The sequence below is a fragment of the Rhipicephalus sanguineus genome, chromosome 8, assembly GCF_013339695.2.
Source record: "Rhipicephalus sanguineus isolate Rsan-2018 chromosome 8, BIME_Rsan_1.4, whole genome shotgun sequence".
In the NCBI taxonomy this organism is placed as follows: Eukaryota; Metazoa; Arthropoda; class Arachnida; order Ixodida; family Ixodidae; genus Rhipicephalus; species Rhipicephalus sanguineus.
Window position 1 is genome coordinate 151138383 of NC_051183.1, and position 20752 is coordinate 151159134.

Here is a 20752-nt window from a genome sequence, read left to right on the forward strand (position 1 = left end):
TTTTTAACGCGATAACAGAATTTAAACATACATATTATCTACTTATTGAACTCAAAATTAACAACGAAAGTAATAATGAGGGTGTTATCGTGATTATAACATCAGCCAATGGTGGAACTGCCGACAATCGCGTCATATTTTGCGGACTAATACATCACTTGTCGAGAGAAGAGGGAGAGATTTTCAGCTGACTTTGAGAATTTATTGTAAATTCCAGGCCGTGCGCATCGCTATAATATTTGGCTCGCGTGTTCTCGGGAGCCTCGACTACCGATCGGCAGCGCTTTTTGAGCATGCTCGAAAAGTGTTGCAGGGCCCCTTTAAGTTAGCCCTCACCAAGTCGTGTGACCACAACATGAGTGGTAGCTTTAACGCACAGGTCAGGCGTCTTTTAGATGCAGGGTATCCTCGTGATGCAGTTGCCACTGTCGCTGAACGTTTAAATAAGTGCAATATGTCAAGTCTGAGCATGGTCGCAGAAAGCGATAGGAAGAAACGTGTCTTAGGTATACCGTACATTCTTTGCGTATCTCACAGGCTAAAGAAAATAGGAAGCAGATACGGCGTTAACGTTGCCTTCACGGCTGCCAATAAGCTTGGTAAGATTTGTGCCGCTGTGCAGAGGAAGAATGAGCGAGTAAAAGACAAGAAGGGGACCGATATTTGTTTCGTATAACCCACCAACAAATTAAGTGATTGCCGTACAAGTGTGGTTTATAAGGTCCCTATCAGTTGCGGCCGCTTCTACGTTGGACAGACGGGCCGATGCATTAACCAGAGATTGTTGGAACATAAGAGATCGCTAAGAGGAGGCTCACCTTCTAATCTATCGCTACATTGTCGAGATTGGAATTTCACGCCAAAATTCGATGAATGCGCAGTGTTGTACCGGCATAGAAATGAAGAAACGCGCCTGATGATTGAAGCATGGCATATCGAGAATAGTGGTAGCGCATGCGTGAGCCAACCTTCGATTAACGTCCATAAAGATGAAAGCAAATGCCTTAACCGTTATCTTCCACGTAGACCCCCACGCGTGCCGGATTGATAGGTTCGCCTGTTGCATGGGCATGTGCAGATAAGTTTTCGTGCCTTCTTTCTTTTTCGCCGGTGTGCGTCTCTTCAGTTAGTCGGAGTTTGTGGTGTCCCGACTTCTTCCTTGTGTCCGTGCTTGCACGCCCTGTCTTATCAGAATTATTACTTACCAACTAGCTCAGCTCTCGGTTATTCTAAACCAATAGACATTGTGCGAACTCTCGTATATGAATTTATAATAAACATTCAACTACTTTTGCAAGGACACGTTTCACTATCGTGTTATACCGATTCCTATGACGAAGGGATTAACCATTTCAGAAGGTAGAACGTTTGGGCGCGTTGGTTGTTCATCGTTCTTCAGCAACCATAGCTCAATAAAGGACACGGAACAGGATAGAGACCAGTAAAAGCGCTTGTCCTGGTCTCTTTCTTGTCCCGTGTTGTTTATTGCGCTATGGTTGCTGAAGAACGAGGACCAACCATGTCTTTTTTAATGTAGATACAACCACTTCACATAATTAGTTACGACAATCAGACTGACATTTGACAATTGGCCTCTCTCACCCAAATTCGATTGTAGCAATGATAAGCATGACTGAAATTATTTTTGATTTCAGATGTACCACTCCTTCGAGCTCGTACCATGCGACACCTTGGGTATCAGCATTGGGTGAGTCGTTTATGTCTGATACTCAGCCTTGCGAGAAAAAGCAACAGTCGCACGCACTTTTTTTTTATTGCAATTCCACAGAACAGCGCGATGATGCCACAGTATATCTGCTAAAGACAGCTGGAAATGTTCACCACAAAATGGGTTCATTTGTGTTCGAGGACAAAACATTCGACAGACTCTAAAGACACTCGGAACCTCCAATCAATAACCGCGCTAGAAGATTCCAGCACTAATCCTATATTTGTTATTCGATTTACCGGTCTTGTGACTGATGGAACGTTACTAATGTAATGGTTAGCTGTGAAGGAATTCTTCATGAAAGAAGTTAAGGCGTGCAGACACGGATACAAGAGAACAGAACGCGACAACACAAACGCCATGTGGCTAGGACGAATTTCCTTGTTTTGAACGTAATTGTGTGTTGGTAGGTATGTGAAACGAGTTCTCTTACGGAATAGCAAGATGTTGTACGAATACTATCCCTGGAACACTCCGGAAGTGGTCAACAGAACTGATTGTGAACACACGACTGCATTACCTTACTTAAAAAGACTTTTTCATTCTCACTTACCTCGCGTTTAGTTCAAATTCGACACTATGAAAGTGAAATATGAGGTGCTCGTATACAGCCTCATTTGCACAGCGCAGAGTTGCGTTTTATGAAACAGCTTCTCGGGGACTGGAATAAACTTGAAGCATGCTAATGAACAAGACACCATCTTTCCGCTCATTCATGGCTTGCATGTATGATGACCCCTCAGTTAAAACAAATTTGTAAGCATTTTGAAAGATGCGGTAAATAACATTTGTAACTCGCATTCGAACTCAGCTCTCCTCTCTGAAATGCTTGAGTTTAAACTGCGCAAACACGCATGATTAGCAAATAACACTGTCATCACAAAGTTTGACTCTGATAGTTATCAGTCCGCACAACCACAGGTAAGCTTTCACCAAATGGCCTCCATAATGATGTATCTCACGCCTCGTTTCACGCAATGTATGATCGATTGCTTCGCGACTATTGCAGACACACATTATTCCAGGTACGTGCTTCAACCTTACTGTGGCGCTATCTGCTGCCGATGAAGTTGCGACTCACGTTACTCACATCGCAGTTGTTAATCACATCGCTGTCCCACGAGACGTTGCCATATTTACTTTGATTTTATACTACGCTTTGTGTACAAATTCTCGCTATGCGAGTTAGTATTTTTTTTCGTTGGAAATACTGACCTTTGCCATTACAAGCGGTTCTTGCATGCATAATCATTGGCAGGCTTCGCCGATATTCATTTCTACATTTCCCAGGAAAAAACGTGCCGAATGGGACGGTCGCAGCAACGGCGTGCGGCCGGAGCTAATTACGGAGGCAACAAAGTTTTTCTTTTTTTTTCTTGCGAATATTTTATTCTTGCGAAAATTTCGAGCCTGGTGGCGCACATTTCACCGCCCCGTTATAAAGGGGACGCTCATAGCATCCATCCATCTATCCACGACCACTACGAGAGGAAAGTGTGAATGATAAAACGCGTGTTCATGTAGCCTCCGTTATCTGTTTGGCAGTAGCTCAGTAAGTTTAACGACCGCCAGCCACCGTCGCGGGCCGAGGGATCGCGGCTTCGACTCCTATCAAGGGGGCCTTTTCTTACAGTTTTTTCTTTGGCATCTGATGACGTTCATTTTGCTTACTTACTTCCGTGACGGAAATACGTCATGAAAGTCTTGGTGGAGCCGGCGTAAAACACTTTCGTGTTAAAAAAGAAGAGGAAATATTACTAAGCATACGAATGCCATTATATACCCTAGCCCTAGATCAGATAAGGAAAATTGAGTCTTGACCATAGATTGGCACTGCGTCTTTCTTTGCAAATCAGTTATGTGGTTCATGATGAAACAAGCGCAAAATATACGAAGACTCAGAAAGGACACAGGACGGAGCGCTTACTAGCAACTGAAAATTTATTTTGGAAAGAACAATCTTATATATGCATAACATGTATCCTCGTCACCACACACCACCCTTGTTAACACAGAGTGAATCAACAAAACACCACTTCGATAACCCATCGCATACATCAAGTAAACACGTGTTAAGCCCTCCCCCCCCTTCAAACAAGAAAAAAGCTTTTTTTTTTTTCTTGATTGAAGGGGGGGGAGGGCTTAACACGTGTTTACTTGATGTATGCGATGGGTTATCGAAGTGGTGTTTTGTTGATTCACTCTGTGTTAACAAGGGTGGTGTGTGGTGACGAGGATACATGTTATGCATATATAAGATTGTTCTTTCCAAAATAAATTTTCAGTTGCTAGTAAGCGCTCCGTCCTGTGTCCTTTCTGAGTCTTCGTATATTTTGCGCTTGTTTCATCATGAACCTATACCAACACGCCCAACTGGCAGTCATCCAGTTATGTGGTATTCCACAAGGTGGCGGAAGGGTTAAGGGAGGGAAAATAGACAACCACCTGTTTATAGCATGAAGCTACAAGGAAATGCATACGGATTTCTCAAAAATAAAGCCTCTTAGTCACCGAAAAATTCGTCCTGTTCCGGGGTTCGAACCCGGGACCAACGCCCTTCCGGGGCGGTCGCTCTACCAATTGAGCTAACCAGGAAGCTAGCAATTGGCAGTGCTAGGGCGAATTCATCGACAACTCGAAGCAACTGGACACACATTGCAAATCAGTTCTGCGGAATCCCACAAGGTGGCGGAAGGGCTATGAAAGGGAAAATAGACAACCACCTGTTTGTAGCACGAAGCCACGAGGAAATCCATACGGATTTCTCAGAAATAAAGCCTCTTAGTCGCCGAAAAGTTCGTCCTGGTCCGGGGTTCGAACCCGGGACCAACGCCTCTCATGGGCGGTCGCTCCACCAATCGAATTCAGCTAACCAGGAAACTAGCAATTGGCAGCACGAGGGCGAATTCATCGACAACTCGAAGCAACTGGACACATTGCAAATCAGTTCTGCGGAATGCCACAAGGTGGCGGAAGGGATGAGAAAGGGAAAATAGACAACCACCTGTCTGTAGCACGAAGCCACAAGAAAATCTGTGTAGATTTCCTTGTGGCTTCTTTATACAAACAGGTGCTACAAACAGCTGCTTCATGCTACAAGTTCGTCCTGGTCCATACGGACCAGGACAAATTTTTCAGCGAGTAAGAGGCTTTATTTCTGAGAAATCCGTACGTATTTTTCTCTATACATATGAAGCTTCTGGTTTCTTTAATTGAATTCACTGTAAACTGTCCAATACAGGTCCAGCCGCATTGTCATATCTGGTGCACTCCTTTTTATGAAGCTGCTTCAACGGAAGCGATAGATGACTGGGATTGCAGGCGCCAGCCCACACAGCATTCTGAGCGTTGTGGAGAACGGCTGCATCCTGCAAAGCATAAAAATATTGCAAATAGTTAGTCACACGTCGAAGAGAGGATGAAGACCCACGCACATGGTAAATAGATACAAGGTGAAACAAAAAGGCACGTCTAAAATGTGGCATGCAAACAATTTCACCGTGATGTCATACATCATCAAAGACGCATTTCGAGCCACATAGCGCAACAGCTGAAGTGCGCCAGCTGCAGCCATCACGCAGGGGCGCCGCCAACCGCGGTGCCACCAATGAGTCGGCGAGTTTTCTGCGACCGGCGTCGTAAAGCTCGAGCAAGTCCGTCAGCCGCCGTTGCCACCAGCGATTCTCGAGCAGAAGAGCTAGCGAATGCGGAGCCGCCACCACGAACAGCGCCCAGCTACTTGCGAGCGAGCAACGGGGAATCCGACGGTAATGGCGACCAATTTCCGCAACGTTCCTCGAGCGAGCCGCCGTAGACCGAGCGAACGTGGAGCCGCCGCCACGAACGACACCTAGCTGCTTGCGAGCGAGCGACGGGGAAGCCGGCAGTAATGGTGACCAGTTTCCACAAGGTTTTTCGAGCGAGCGGCAGTATGGTGAGCGAACGCGGTGCCGCCGCCACGAACGGTGCCTAGCTGCTTGCGAGCGAGCGACGGAGAAGCCGACAGTAATGGCGACCAATTTCCACAGAGTTCCGAAGCACAGCTAAGGTCGGCTAGCTAAGGCCCCGCCAGCCCATGCCGGTGCACTTGAAGCGCGCTAAATACAACCGAGCTCGTTGCCGACCACCGCAATTCGTTTTGGACTAGTCGCACCGAAGCGGCGAGGTCTCTGCCCAATATAGTGAGCCCACAGGCACGCCCGCTATATAAAAATTACACCATCTCCCGCTAAACGGGACCATGAGGCGATGCGAAGCCGGAGCACTTGCACGATCGCGTTCCGTTGGCGTTTGTTGGGCATGCTACCGACCTCGCGTCGTGGAACGCGAAGAGGGACGCTACGCGCGTCGTATCTTCCATCTAGCCTGGCCGTTAATTCTCGCAGGGCGAGCGGGGAACGTGGTCGACAGGCGGGCGAGAGGGGGCAGCGTGGGAGAGGAGAGAGAAGCGGAGGGGACGCGCATGCGCTCGAGCTCATCGCGGCGTTGCGCAGGAGAGAATTTCGGCATGTCTAGCCCCCGTTTCAGAGGAAGAGTGGAAAGGGCGAGGGGAGAGGGGGAGGGGAGAGGGGGAGGGGAGAGGGAAGAGGGAAAGTGGAGAGTGGAAGAGGAGAGGGTATGCGCATGCGCAGTAAGGGTGGTTACGCCGCACACCACCACCACCACCGGATTGAACTCCGCCTTAAGATACTTCGCATCTAAAAAACAGGTGCGGCCTGCTGCGTCGCGTCGCCGTCAATGGGCGAGCGCGGGTCGGCTGAGCGGCAGCTGTTTTGAGGGCGCCACAAGCACGGTCCTCATAGGGAGCCTTCATGTGTGCGCGCCCCCTCCGTTTTTTAGGGTGGTGACAAGTTCGATCATAGTTGCCTACCACGGGCTTTGGCGGCCGCTATACATGGCGGGCCGCCATACTGGTTCTCAGCGGTCGCTAGTTTACATTGAAGGTAGCGTGCTTTTTTACAAGAATGGGGTGGTTTCTTTACGTAGCAAGTTCTGAAAGTGAGAGAGTTGTTCCCTGAGGTTATTCGCCATTTTCTGGAATAGAAAGACTGTGTTCGTTGACTCGAGTTCGTGTAATATACTTTGAAAACAGTTCGTTTCTCGCAGTGAACCCACCGCATCGGGCGAGTGGTGACGATTTTATAGGGGCCTATATTTGCGATGCGGCGAACCTTGATATGACGGTGAACGTAACTAAAAGTCTGCGCGGCATTCTTGAAGCAGAAGTCACCTTGTCACTGCAGGCAGTTCAAAGGTGTTCTGGTGCAGGGCAGGAGTCCATGATATAATTTATGATGGTGCCTGTGACCACGGGAAAGGCGGATGAAACAATCGCGTAGGTCACGATGTTCTTTCCACGCCAAATAACTTCGGCACCCTGTTTGTCACACCCTATATATTGCTTCTATGCGTAATAAAATTCCCTGCAGGAAGTTTACTTCTTGCGTGCAAATCTATACAATGGACTGCTTAGAGACCTTACAGGTATTTAGCACTGGCGAAAATGAGAGCACTCAGTCATATCGCACCTACCCCTCCCCCCCCCCCCTTCAGCCAAGAAGCCAGTAAATTAGGCTTGACAGAAGACAAAGACACGGGAGCAACAAGGAACGTTTTAATAGTAACGATAACAACATAACAACAACTTTAGCGGTTGAAACAAGCAGCAATGTGCACGAAGATAGATCAGAGCAAAACAAAACATTACATAAAAAGAGGCACACAAAATTTGTAAGATGTCATATTGTGGTTTCAACTTTCCCCCCTTTTTAGCGAATTCGACATATGCCTTCACGTTATGATACGTAAGGTAAGTTGCTTGTTTCAGTGAATATTTATTTACATCGAAAGTCCAAGGTTGATTACACATAAAATATATAACAATTGGTGCGTGCACATTTCCTGCACAAGGACAGCTCATCAAAAAGAACAAATGAAGTCAGCTACACGAATGTTCATTTGCACAGTAACAGACAGATTCAACACAGTATGCTCACAGAAATGCGTTCTTTTCATAAGCAGTAATTTTTAAATTGGATTGGAGCCTTTTAAAAAGCTGCTACTCAAGGTTCACTGCAGCACACGTCTTACTTGACTGACCATTCACCCTTTGTGCCTGTTTCTGCCGAAGATGAATCTTTAGCCTTGTCCTAACATACTTTTCCAGCAGCGACTTTTCTACCTGTGCACGATGGATTTCGCAGCTCTCCAGTCGCACAGTTACTGATCTGCGCAATGCACTCAAAATGCTCGCGAATGGGGTTTTTAGCGCCAAAATTCCGTCTTCGTCGGCAAAGGCCTTGAAGTGTTCTTCGCATTCAGTGAGCACTTCCATGACAGCTCGGCTAGGCTGAATGAGCTTTCCAGCGCCCTGAGCGTATTCTTTAAGCTTAACGAGAGTGCTGTATTTATCGTCATTTCCTACCAGTGCCGCTTTGCAGTCCTTGCACTCGTCAATGAATTTCAAGATGGACTTCAGTAGAAAACCTCCTACATATGCAAGAATGTCACGTTCTACTGCAGTGGTTGCATACAGAAGAACGTTTTCAAGCTCTTCTGCTTCCTCGTTCTCCCCACTTTCTTGCGCAACTTGTGCCTTGATACTGGGGTCCAGGAGGTCAGCTAAGTGCAAGCTGTCATCCTCGTTATAGCTAGATGACGTTGGCGTGTGCAGGTATTGGCTGACACATATCATCTTTAGAGCACACTTCACATCATACACACTTGGGATGGGCTTCCTGAGTCTTACAACAGAGAAAATATTTTCAAGACAGTCCTGTATCAGTCTACCTGTAAGCAGGTACCGGTAGCCACGTTTCTTCAGCACTTCGTCGGACAGGCACAGCACAACTGTCGTTGATATCAAGAGACCGGCTTGGAAAGGTTTCCAGTGAGCAGTTTTGCCCATGTTGATACGGCAGAAAGTTGTACAAGCAAGTTGAAGGATTTTAACTGCATCTTCATATTTTGAGGGATCAAAATAGCTCAAAGCAACCACTGGGTGCCGTGATGACATGAGTGTGTACCATTTGCTCACTAATTCAAGGAACCAAGCTGTTGCCTCTGCTTCAGGCTTTAACTTTCCTTGTTTGACCAGGTATCTGATAGCAGGAGGGGCTTCGCGAAACATTTGAACGGCGACATTCACCTTCATCTTAGTGAAGTGCCCACTGCCATTGTGGATGTCAGACAACTTATTCGCAACCTTCAGGTCATAGTCAGAGTAAAATTCTAGGACGGCTTTAATGTGATCAACGCTGACAATTTCTCCAGGAAGCTCTTGCTCCTTAACGGTTTCTTGTCCTAGTGTAAATGTTTCTGAACGAAGCAGCTGGGCCCGAATGTTTTTCAAAACATGCGCTGGGTCAGCCATAAAAAACAACATCTGGTCTGCAAGGTGCGGGTGTGGTACAGAACACACGGTCTCTGATTGTCTGTTGCTGGAGAATCCCAGTAGGCGCCATACTGCCCGGTTAGCTGATCCCATGTCACTGGTTACCACAAGCACTCGCAACGAGATATTAAAGCAGAGCTCAAATAAATGAAATACAAGATCTTTCAGGAGTGCCCCGTCGACTGATCGCCCAGTGAAGTGGTAGGCTATGACCTGCTTCCACCTCGTGTTTAGCCCACCGATCATGAACACAAGGGCATGGTTGGCAACTTGCACATTTGACTGTGGCAGCGTGGTACCCCCGAAAAGGCAGTCCAGAGAGCGGTCGTGATCGAAACCCTGGCTGATTTCCATCTCATCCATGAATAACACGCAGTCCTTTTCTATGTCATGCATTGTCTCACTTTTGAGCTTTAAAACATATAGTACCTCATGAAGAATGCGTGGCAAAAAGCGGATGTTCTGAAGTCTTCTAATGAGGGTCCTGTTCGAAGGTAATGGATACGACAACGACCTCAGTAGTTCATATCCAGTTGTGCCACATACATGTTTAATCTGAAGTGCTACTCCGATAGTCTTTTCAGACCATTTTGATCCTTTCGTAGTCTTTCTCGCCAGAGCAGCTGTTTGGTCATTGTTCAGAAAGCTTGCAGTAGTTAATTCGCGTATTTTTTTTTCAGCAGATGCCAGTTTTTTCCTCGCACTTTTGAGCTGTGATTTTGCTTTCTCATGTAGTCTTTGTAGGCTCTTGTACTTGCGCATCAGGTCAGCGTTTTTTTTTTCGAAGTTCCGCGTTCTCTCGATGAATCAGTGTCGTACCTACAGCTGCACTTTTTCCAGTTGTGAAGAGGTGTGGGGAGGCTGATTTTTCAGTGTTGAAGTACCATTTTCAAGAGAGGGTGTCCCACTTGGTACAAAGCTATAAGAAGCTTCAAGACAAGACATCTGTGTTCTATTCTGAACATAAGTGTCACTGAAGTGAAAATACTGATGCGCAGAGGCTAACGATTCTCGTGTGCAGCAGGACTTATCAGCACTGCCACTTTTAACGTTATCAAGAGGGACAGATGGCACAAGAAATTTCTGAGATGTCCTTTGACAATTTCTGGTATCTTTTCCTGTCGTAGGAACAGACGCTGGTGCGCTCACAAGTGAAATTGGCAATGATGCACAATGAATACGTAAGTCACGAGCATCGCCCATGTCAGCTGGAATATCAACCGAGTTAGCAGCCAAAGATTCACAAGTAGAACTAGCACTACCAGAACTGTCAGCGGCGTTGCTTGGGGTGTCACTTAGCTGAACAGTGTCTACATCTGCGAAGGCACAGTTTGGCTCCACAGCACTGCTTGCTGCAAACATCACATTCGGCACTGGAGCCACCTCTGATACCTGAGCACTGGCTGTCTTGGGTTGTACGCCGGCGACTCTGTCACTTGAGAGATCTGGATGCCGAGGCGGTACGTTTGATACAGCATCCCGATTCTTTGGGGGCAATCTGTGCTTTGGAAGAGCTGAAAGAGTTAACAAAGCCACTTTAGTATAACAAAACCACTTTAGTGTTATTGCTGACAAGTACAAAGGTGACATTTAAGATATCCCACTCACTATTGGAAGAAGTAAGCCATTATTGAGTTTGTAAAAAAATCGCACTCAAACTCTGGCCTTTAGGTAAGTCTTTTTGACAAAGCTCGGACAAAGTCACATGCGTAGTTTACAAGCATTTTACGCATGCGCGAGCAATGAATAGTCAAAACAATTTAGCTAGCACATTCAAGTGAGCTCACTTACGGCGAAAAGAAAACAGCGTTGGGTTAGCATCTGGCCTTAGTTTCTTCAAACCGTCCTGCCTCCTTTGCTCGAAGCTTGTGTCCTCGAAGTGGGCCTTGAGCAAAGCAATAATGCGAAAAGTCATAGAGGGCACGAAACAGACAAACGTAGTCTATAAAACACTAAATAAAACTGATATCACGACATAAAATCATCGTTGTGGCAGTTTATGAAAAAAAATCACAGCATATCCACGGGGTGAATGATGATGAGTGGGGCGAAGCTACGGAGGGAATCATCTGTAAACCGTGAAACTCTTCCGTGAAATGCGCCCAGTACATAATATAAAGAGTGTGAAACATCGTGTATATATTAAACATCAAACTTTTATTGTACTGTTGGTTTACGTGGTCCCTTCATTATCACTTGTGATCGGTGAAATGCAAGGAAGAAGTCCGCTCCCGAGCGAAAGAGCGCCAAGAGCGACCGCATTCCCCGCTCGCCCTGTGCGAATTAAAGGCAAGGCTAGAGGGAAGACAGGACGCGCGTTCCACGACGCGAGGTCGGTAGCATGCCCAACGAAAGCCAACGGAACGCGATCGTGCAAGTGCTCCTGCTTCGCATCGCCTCATGGTTCCATTTAGCGTCCCAAAACCAAATATATTGCTCAAGGTGTGCCTTGCGTTTTTCGTAGAAATAATTTCTTTATCATGTACATTAAGACGAAAAGTTGAAAGCTCACTAGAGTGTATCGCCCGCAAAGTATGTCTTTTAGTGTGATTTAACTCTCGTACGGCAGGGTCCTCGCGCCGTTGCCGGTCCACCTCGCCCGTTGACGATCGGGCGAGGTGGCTACATACAACTACTACTACTACTACACTTTAAGAAAAACATCTGGCGTTCTTTCGTTCTGCTTTTACAAAACATCTGGCGTCTTTCGTTGGTTTATTTCATCAATCAACGGCGTTTTGAACAAAATTTTTATTGTTTAATCACGCACAGGAGAAATCTCACCAGGCACTACCTTGGAGGTAAACAATGGCTGCTAATGGGAATGAGAGACAGAAGAAGTCGGCTTTTAGCTAACACTTACACTTCTACTTCTACTAACGTTTCCTACTGGAACATGCCAATGGCTGCTAATGGGGAATGAGAGACAGAAGAATTCGGCTTTTAGTTAACGCGCACGCTGCGAATTTTTTATTGTTCAACAACGCACAGGAGAAATCTCCCACCGGCACCACCTTGGAGGTCAAAGCGTAAGACTTGTTACGGACTACTACGATGACTACGAGGGACGAACGGGTGCCGCCTTAAGGAGCTTCGCCCCTAAAAGGACAAAAAAATTCCGACGCTGCACCACACTCTCCCACGTGGCATATTCGAGTTATAAGCAAAAACCGGAATCCTTGGTGCACAGAAACAGAAGTGTTTAAGACAGACAGACAGACAGACAGACAGACAGACAGACAGACAGACAGACAGACAGACAGACAGACAGACAGACAGACAGACAGACAGACAGACAGACAGACAGACAGACAGACAGACAGACGTACGACGGACGGACGCGAAAAGTAAATCAGTCGCATTCTATATTATTAAAACAAAAACTTTACTGGCATAGTTGAGCGAGTTCAGGTGTTATTTTCGCGTGGCCTTGAAGCGAAGAACAGATACCCCGTGGCAAGACGCGCAAAATTTAGTTGTTGCGTTGCAGTTGTGCAAGAGACTACCACGGCCGGACTGGAAAGGCACGCGAGCCGTAACTCTACAGGGAACGCGTTCGTCGGCTTGTCTGTCTACATCTCCAATTGTACTTCCTGAGCGTCCGAGGTGAAAGTTGCAGGAGCGCGCACATCTGCCAGCAAAGGAACACGCGAACGCGAGCGTCTGTCGGTGGTTTACGGGCACGGCGTTTCTCGCGTCGAATGCGGCGACGGCTTTGGAAACTCAAGAAAAGAAGATAGCAAGTGCACGCAGTACGGCCCGTTTAACTAGCCATTTCGTTAGGTTAGCAAACTGCGCTTCGGCTACGAGAATAAACAAGCATAACCATTAAACACGCTTTCGTTGGCATAACCAGGCCTAGCCGAGCTAAGCTGCAGCCAGGAGAAGTCGCGTTTACCTTGCACGGACTGCTTTTCGTCACACCACAAAGCAAATCATTTCACGAAATATGCGGTGATAAACTCAATCCGCTCGCGAGTCGCAATACAACGCGTACTCACCTCACAAACACGGGAGGAAGCAGTCGGCTCCCAGCAGTCTCGCTTAACTTGCGCAATCCAGCGTTTCCGTCGGTTAGGACAAGTCGGGAACCGGAACATTCTCACACCCCGTCTCCAGATGGTTGTGCATTGCGGCACGCAGCACCCTGGCATTCTCATTCCAAGGTTCTTGTAGAAGCACTTAGCGCGAGGATGGTGTCACAGAAGAAGCTAGGTCCAGAGCGATGTGGTAGACGCAGCGCATACCGCAGCTTGCACACCGCGCCAACGTGCAGTCGGTGCAGTACGACGGAGCAGCAACGAGTGGCCGGGAGAACCAACATGGCGCTCGCGTCGTCCCGTTGCCATGGAAACCTGGACTGGCAACATTGTGTTTTGGCGGGCGGCGGCAAGTGGTGGGTCAAAGGCTGACATCACCCTAAAAAACGGAGGGGGCGCGCACACATGAAGGCTCCCTAGGTCCTCAAGGCAGACGCCGGTTCGTGTTACGATGTGGTCGCCTCAGGATTTATGCGTGTCCGTGTGCTTTTTCGTGTGCTTTCCAGTGCATTTCGTGTATGTGACCATGCGTGTAAGCAGCTTGCCTCATGTTTCCTGCGCCTGAGTACGGTTTTTTGGTGCGCGCGTGTGTGGCAGACGGTTTTTTCTAGCGGTGTGGTGACGCGAAGCTGTTGTGTGCCGCTGTGCAACTCGAACGCGTGAAAAGACGCTACTGTGAAGTACCACATATTCCCGTGCAATCTACAGTGTCAGGAAGCGTAATATTCGTAACAGAGCACTTCTTTTTGTCATAAACGAGCGCTAAAACAGGCGCGCGCCGCCGCATCCAGACGACAGCATCAAGCCACTGCGCCGACACTTACCCCCAACGGATGCGCGCGTCGAAAAAAAAGACAAGCATCAAAAGGCGCCCAGGGCGAACACCTACCCTCATCACCGAAGACGCCGTCGCGGTCGCGACAGCCTAACACCCGCGCAGATCGGGAGAGTTCAAGAAATCAAAGTGGAACCGACCGATTCCGCTGACGAACCGAAGAGACGAATCCCTTTCCCCTAGCTGTCGCTGCGCTACGTGCTACGAGCGGAACAAGCACTTGGAATGGTCGCGAAACCGGGAAGGATCCAAACGAGAGACAACGGTGGGTAGGACGGTTTGGTGAAGTCGGCGAAGAAGTTATGTTGTTCGTGTGAGTCGTGTAGTGCGGTCAGTAGATCTTGGATGATCGAGTGATGATGCCGTGGGAGCACTGTTTTGAAGAGTGTCGCCGAACGACGGTGATCAGAGCTGTAGGTCGTTTGAGTGTTTCAAGGAAGAGAAATATTTGAGAAACGTTCGAAGAATTGCGGGCGGCCCATGTTTGGTGAATATTCAAGGCCTTTAAGTGTTCTTGGATAGTTTCTAATGGATGAGAGTGCATTTGTAGCACGGTAAGTTCGTTCCCGTTGTTCTAAACACCATCTAACTGATGTTGTGAGTTGTAATTGATACCTGCCGAGTGTGCAAGTATGTGTGATGCTTGTACTGCCTTAAGTGAGAATACATTTTGTTTCTGTTATCAACTCTTGGCTCTAACTCGGTCTTCGGACCACAACCGGCGTTCGTTGGCGCACTAAAAGACCTACATTTAAATTGTGTGTGCTTTCGTGGTGCGTTTCGGTGGACCAATAAGTCAACCCTTGGAATCTGCCCGGCGAATGCCTCCCGATTAACAGGATCAGTGATTGAGTGACACTTTTCATTTCACATGAGCCAAACGGGCAGCATTCGTGGAGAGTATTGAGGCCCACTCTAGAAAACATTTGTACTCCTAGGGCAAACTGTTAACATATGTGAGGTAATCGGCACATCTAATAACGACTTCAATATTCAACCTGTAATATGCAACTATAAAACGCGTTATCTACGGCCTGATTGGAGTAAGTGTCGCGCGTACGAACGCGACTGTCGAGGTGCTTCTCCGTGAACAGCTGACCGGTGTTGTGGCGCCAGAGCGGGCGCAAGGAGAACTAGGCCCCAGACGCTGTTTCAGTGCCACGCAACAGGCCGCACCTGTTTTTTTAGATGCGAAGTATCTTAAGGCGGAGCTCAATCCGGTGGTGGTGGTGGTGGTGGTGGTGTGCGTTCTGACCACCCTTACTGCGCATGCGCATACCCTCTCCACACACCTCCTCTCCCCTCCCCTCTCCACACCTCCTCTCCACTTTCCCTCTCCACTTTCCCTCTCCCCTTCTCCTCTCCACTTTCCCCCTCTCCCCTCCCCCTTTCCACTCTTCCTCTGAAACGCGGGCTAGACATGACGAAATTCTCTCGTGCTCAACGCCGCGATGAGCTCGAGCGCATGCGCGTCCCCTCCCCTTCTCTCTCCTCTCCTACGCTGCCCCCCTCTCGCCCGCCTGTAGGCCGCGTTCCCCGCTCGCCCTGTGAGAATTAACGGCCAGGCTAGATGGAAGATACGACGCGTGTAGCGTCCCTCTTCGCGTTCCACGACGCGAGGTCGGTAGCATGCCCAACGAACGCCAACGGAACGCGATCGTGCAAGTGCTCCGGCTTCGCATCGCCTCGTGGTCCCCTTTAGCGGGAGATGGTGTAATTTTTTTTATGTAGCGGCCGTGCCACAGGTCATCACCGCGGCGAACCCTCGATGAGCGAGCGTTCGGGCGCCCGACGACAATGGCGGCCAATTTCCAGGTGGCCGCAAAGCGCAGGCGAGCAGACGCCCAAGCCGGCCTTCGCGGCGCATTTCGTGCGCTCGATTAGACGTGTGCACGGGCCTGGGCCCGCCCGAAGGCCCGCCCCGCGGGCCGGGCTCGGGCAGCCCGGCGTAAATTTAGTCGGGCCCGGGCCGGGTTTGGGCTGGCAGGCATAAGTCATCGGGCGGGCCGTCCTTGTTCATTTGTGTGCTTACTTTTGAAGGTAGAAGTACACTTCTTGTGAAAAAAAAATATTTGTTTTGTCATTTTTTCTGAGTTTGGGCATATAGGGATTAATTAGGTGAAATTTACGGCTTTTAACACTAAGGGCTGAGGGAAAAGCACAGATATGTACTAGAAGTCAAACAACTGGCAGACATTTCGTAAATGTTCTGCGTAGCTGCCTGCAAGAAAACGTAACTTGATAGTTCTGTTTAAACTTCTTTAAAAAGATTGAACTGTTGCGCCCAATCGCTGAACACGGTCCTCCGCAACACTTTTGCCGAGGAATTCATTGCAGAAGAGGCCACTTCGATCCATGAGAACTTGCAGAACGTCAAATGTGTCTCGTGAAATTCCTCAAACGAGGTGGATTAGGCAGTCAGCTCACCCGCGGAGTAATACAGGAGGTTCCAACACGATGGATCTCTATACTTGGGATGCTCAGATTCCGCCACTTTGAAAATAAAATTACACCATTTCCCGCTAAAGGGGACCATGAGGCGAAGCGAAGCCGGAGCACTTGCACGATTGCGTTCCGTGGGCGTTCGTTGGGCATGCTACCGACCTCGCGTCGCAGAACGCGAAGAGGAACGCTACGCGCATCTTGTCTTCCCTCTAGCCCGGCCGTTAATTCTAACAGGGCGAGCGGGTAACGCGGTCGACAGGCGTGCGAGAGGGGGGCAGCGTAAGAGAGGAGAGAGAAGGGGAGGGGACGCGCACTGGCGCTCATGGCGGCGTTGCTCAGGAGAGAATTTCGGCATGTCTAGCCAACGCCACCTAGACAAACTAGCTCGCGTTTCAGAGGAGAAGTGGAAGAGGGGAGGGGAGAGGGAATGTGGAGAGGGGAAAGGGGAGAGAGAAAGGGAGAGAGAAAGTAGAGAGAGGATGGGGAGTGGGTAGTGGAGAGGGGGATAGGACGAGTGGAGAGGGGAGAGGGGAAGTGGACAGGAGGAGTGGTGAGGGGCAGTGGAGAGGAGGTGTGTGGAGAGGGTATGTGCATGCGCAGTAAGGGTGGTCACGCCGCGCAGCACCACCACCACCATCGCTACTGGTTGGAACTCCGCTATAAGATGCTTCGCATCTAATAGAAGCTCTGCTTGAAACAAGGAATCCTGCCGCCACAGAAGCCTTTAACAAGAATACGATAAGGGATTTGATCACTTTCCTGGAGTCATTTGAAGAAGCTACACAAGCACTTGACGCTGACAGGTGTTCAACGTTGCAGCTTTCCATACTGCACGTGGCAAAAATTGCAAGGAGCCTTGATAGGCCACATGAGCCTTCAGCAAAAACAGCGGAAATGTCAAAGATTCAATTACGCGCGCGGAATTTTTTGTGCACCAAAGTAAAATTGGCCATGTGTCATAATGTGGCCACATTTCTCTGGCCGCAGTTCAAGCATCTGCGCATGCTTTCTCCAGAAGAGCGTGAGGAGGTGCACGCACACGCAAGTTAGTTGATGGAGGCGTTTCATTTTCCAACACCATGCAGCGCGTCTGAAGAGCATCCTGCGAAATTTCAGCGCATGGAACCACTCAGCGAGTGGTGCGACATTGATGACGGCGCGCATCACCGGCATGAAGTTGGCGAGTACGTGCGTACTGAATCACTAAGCGCCTGCTCCGAATCAGAACGTGTTGAGTTTTGGAAAGGGAAAGAAAACAACTATCCGAAACTTGCCATACTTGCAAGAAAGATCTCAGCGATTCCAGCTACAAGCGCTAGCAGCGAACGCAACTTCAGTGCTGCAGAATACATAATGCAGGAACGACGCACTCGATTGAAGCCCGAATCCATAGACAACCTTTTGTTTCAGCACAATAATTTGTGAATGGTTTTGCGCTCAGGCGGTCTCCACTTTTATCAACAATTAAAAAACAAGAACCTAGAGCGAAGGACGGCACGATTTTTTTTCTTAATAAGTACATTTTCATTTTTCTGTTGACATGAGCTTTATTGCATCGTTGATCGAGTCGGGCCGGGCCTGGGCGGCCCGTCCTCTATACATCATCGGACCGGGCTGGCCCGCCTCCGGCAAGCATCGGGCCCGGGCCGGGCCGGGCCGCGAAATTGCAGCCCGTACACACCTCTACGCTCGATATACAACACGGTCGAGCAAGTTGCCGCACACGACAGGTGTGGCAGAATAATCAATGATCACTTTCTTGTGAAAGAATCTAGCGCCGATTTCTGCACAGAGTCATATTGAAATATGGATCCAATAAGCCTACTGTCTTCTCGGCCACCATTCCCAGACAATGGCGACGCAGTGCCGTGACTACGCCGGAGCACGGCCGGACTAGAAAGGCGTGGGAGCGTTCCGTATTACGGCCTTCGCAATCGAGTTCGACACAATAGAGAGTTTGAGAATTGGGGCCCCAAGGAGCTGGGGACCCAAGAAGCTTGCGAGCCGCCAGGGCGCATGCGCAGAACACAAGCCACTCTTGGGCGCTTTGCGCTCGCGTTCACCGAAGATGCAAAACTCGAAAACTAGCGTGGGGCCCCAAGGCGTCTTGGGTCACCAGCGAGAAGACACAGACGCAGCGCGGGCCAAGGCGCAGTATGGGCCGCGTCTCGCATGATTTTAATTTCGTCAAGAGTGGCGCTCCGTGCGCTTGACCCAACACAGCCTGCGTTGGCCCAATTCTCAAACCCTGCTGATCTTCCGAACGCAAGAGCAGGCTGCCCAACGCAGATTGGGGGCCCAGCGTCTTGGGTCCCGAATTCTCAAACTCTCTAATGGTAGGGTTTCTCCGCGGTTAGCACCACTGTTCGCAAGGGGCCAAGCGACCCTGCCATTGTTATAGGCGTTTTTCCTTGCTGCTTGTGGTTTCACGACTTTTTTTTTCTGCGTTGCGTGTCTACTTTTGCGTGGACCGCAGTCGCGAACGCAGAGGTTATCATGTAGGCTCCCTAGGAGTGGCTAAAGTCCCTGGATATTTTTGGGAAAATACCGTCTTTCTTTTGACCGAGCCGCCACGCCGAGCACCCTCCTCTCCCGCCTTCCACCTCCCGCTTCACGGGCCGTCGCCCGGGAAACGCACGCGTTATCAGCGTGACATAGCATTCTTGATAGGAAAGTGGCGCAAGCTGGGTTATGGGGCCCGCGCCCGCATGGTGGCCGTTTGCAAGAGGATATACATAAGGTTTGGACACTTAGGAGAGGAGGGTTGGACACTTTGGAGAGGATATGGAGGAGAGTGTCGCTACTTTCTATATATTAAGGGACTTTAGGAGCAGCAGGGTCGCAACGACAACATGGTGCTGCGGCGGGAGGTGGAAACAGACGCATTGCGAATGCCCTTAGACGGAACCATGGTGGTAGAATAAAACAGGTGGCCCATCGAGCGCCGCGAGCGCGTCGCCGTACTGCTCGAGTTGCTCGCGGCCGCCGCTAGGTTCGCGAAGAGTTTTTGGGCCGAAAGACGCACACCACAAGCTCTCGCTTTGCTGTAAAAGCCAGTTTCTCTGGCTAATTTTGTGGCTTTAAACAGTTCTTTGTGCTTTTACTAGCTTGTAGTGGCTGTCTGCCAGTTTCGACCGCAAAAGTAAGAGCGCCAGGCTTAATAAAGCTTCAATTTTTTTAATCGGCGCGGATAGTCCCGATATGACTGTCACAGGGTGCCGATTGCAAGAGACGCGCGCGTATTTTTTTAAAGACGATAGTCTTTCTTGGGGAACTTAAACGCAGAAATTTTGGTCTGTCTTTCTGTCTGTCTGTCTGTCTTTCTGTTTGTCGGCACGTCCCTCGATTCAGCCACTCGGCCAAAGTTGAACCACTTGCCCAAGGGCCAGCCGTCTTGAACTGGTACGGCTGTTCATACTTGTGAACGTTGTCGATCAAAAAGTAAATATCATGCATATCTGAGGTGCAACATCACTAGGTAAGTATTAGGTGGCGTGTTCCTTTAATAGAAAATGCATACATACGTAATTTTAAGGACCCTAGTTTCTTAAGCTGCGCTGAAAATGCATAAGAATGGAAGCTTGAGCGAGTTGGTATGCGTTCATCTTTGTTGAAACCACGGTGTAAGATATATACTCTTTAGGTGAGGACACTCGCGAGACGCGATCGACCAGATAAAGTAACAACGCCGAGAGCCCGTCTGACCGCTGACGGCAGCGGATACCTACCGGCGGGATGATGCAACTTCAACACAAAAGCGCGTTCCCGTGGCAACTGGCGCTTCGCGGGAAATCTGAATTTCCTAGTCAGCGAAGGCGGCTATGGCACGCCAGCAACTCAAGTTAGAAACGCATACCGCGTTTTCCCCGAGCGAAAAACAAGACATGCAGCGGACGCCGGCGTTGCCGCCGACCGCGTCGGTTGCTATAGCAACGGTGCAGAAACCATTTTCTCTTATTAAGTTGCGTCTTCCCGCCGCTAGATACCCGCTGCGGTCACCGGACCAACAGACGCGTGCCGTTGTTACTTTATCTGGTCGAACGCGCTCTGCATGCAAGCCGAGAAGTGTCCACACCTAAACAGTATATATCTAACACCGTGGTTGAAACAGCGCTCACTAGACGACGACGAAGTAAAAGAAGGCACAGGACAGGCGCTGCCTATAGTGTACTAGAATATTATACACCAGAGCACGCCTGTCTCGCACCCAGGCTGCTGGCGAGCCGAGCGGATACTCTCGCACCCAGACGCCGGGCTGACCGGGCTGCCGAGGCGCGCGCGGGCTGCACCAAGTAAACAGGGCAAGCTGC

At 49.2% G+C, this 20752-nt stretch overlaps 2 protein-coding genes across 3 annotated transcripts in view; one reads left to right on the top strand and one right to left on the bottom strand.

Annotated features, from left to right (window-relative positions):
• Positions 1-20752, top strand: part of LOC119402404 (uncharacterized) — a 347414-nt gene that overhangs the window by 223047 nt on the left and 103615 nt on the right. For both annotated transcript variants that reach the window (XM_037669544.1, XM_037669543.2), the window contains exon 9: positions 1656-1708. In XM_037669544.1, coding sequence (XP_037525472.1) covers positions 1656-1708 — 53 coding nt within the window. The remainder of the gene's footprint in view (positions 1-1655; positions 1709-20752) is intronic.
• On the bottom strand, positions 7610-8450 carry LOC125759614 (uncharacterized). The gene has a single exon (XM_049418626.1). The coding sequence runs from the start codon at positions 8421-8423 to the stop codon at positions 7788-7790; it is 636 nt and encodes a 211-aa protein (XP_049274583.1). The 5' UTR covers positions 8424-8450; the 3' UTR covers positions 7610-7787.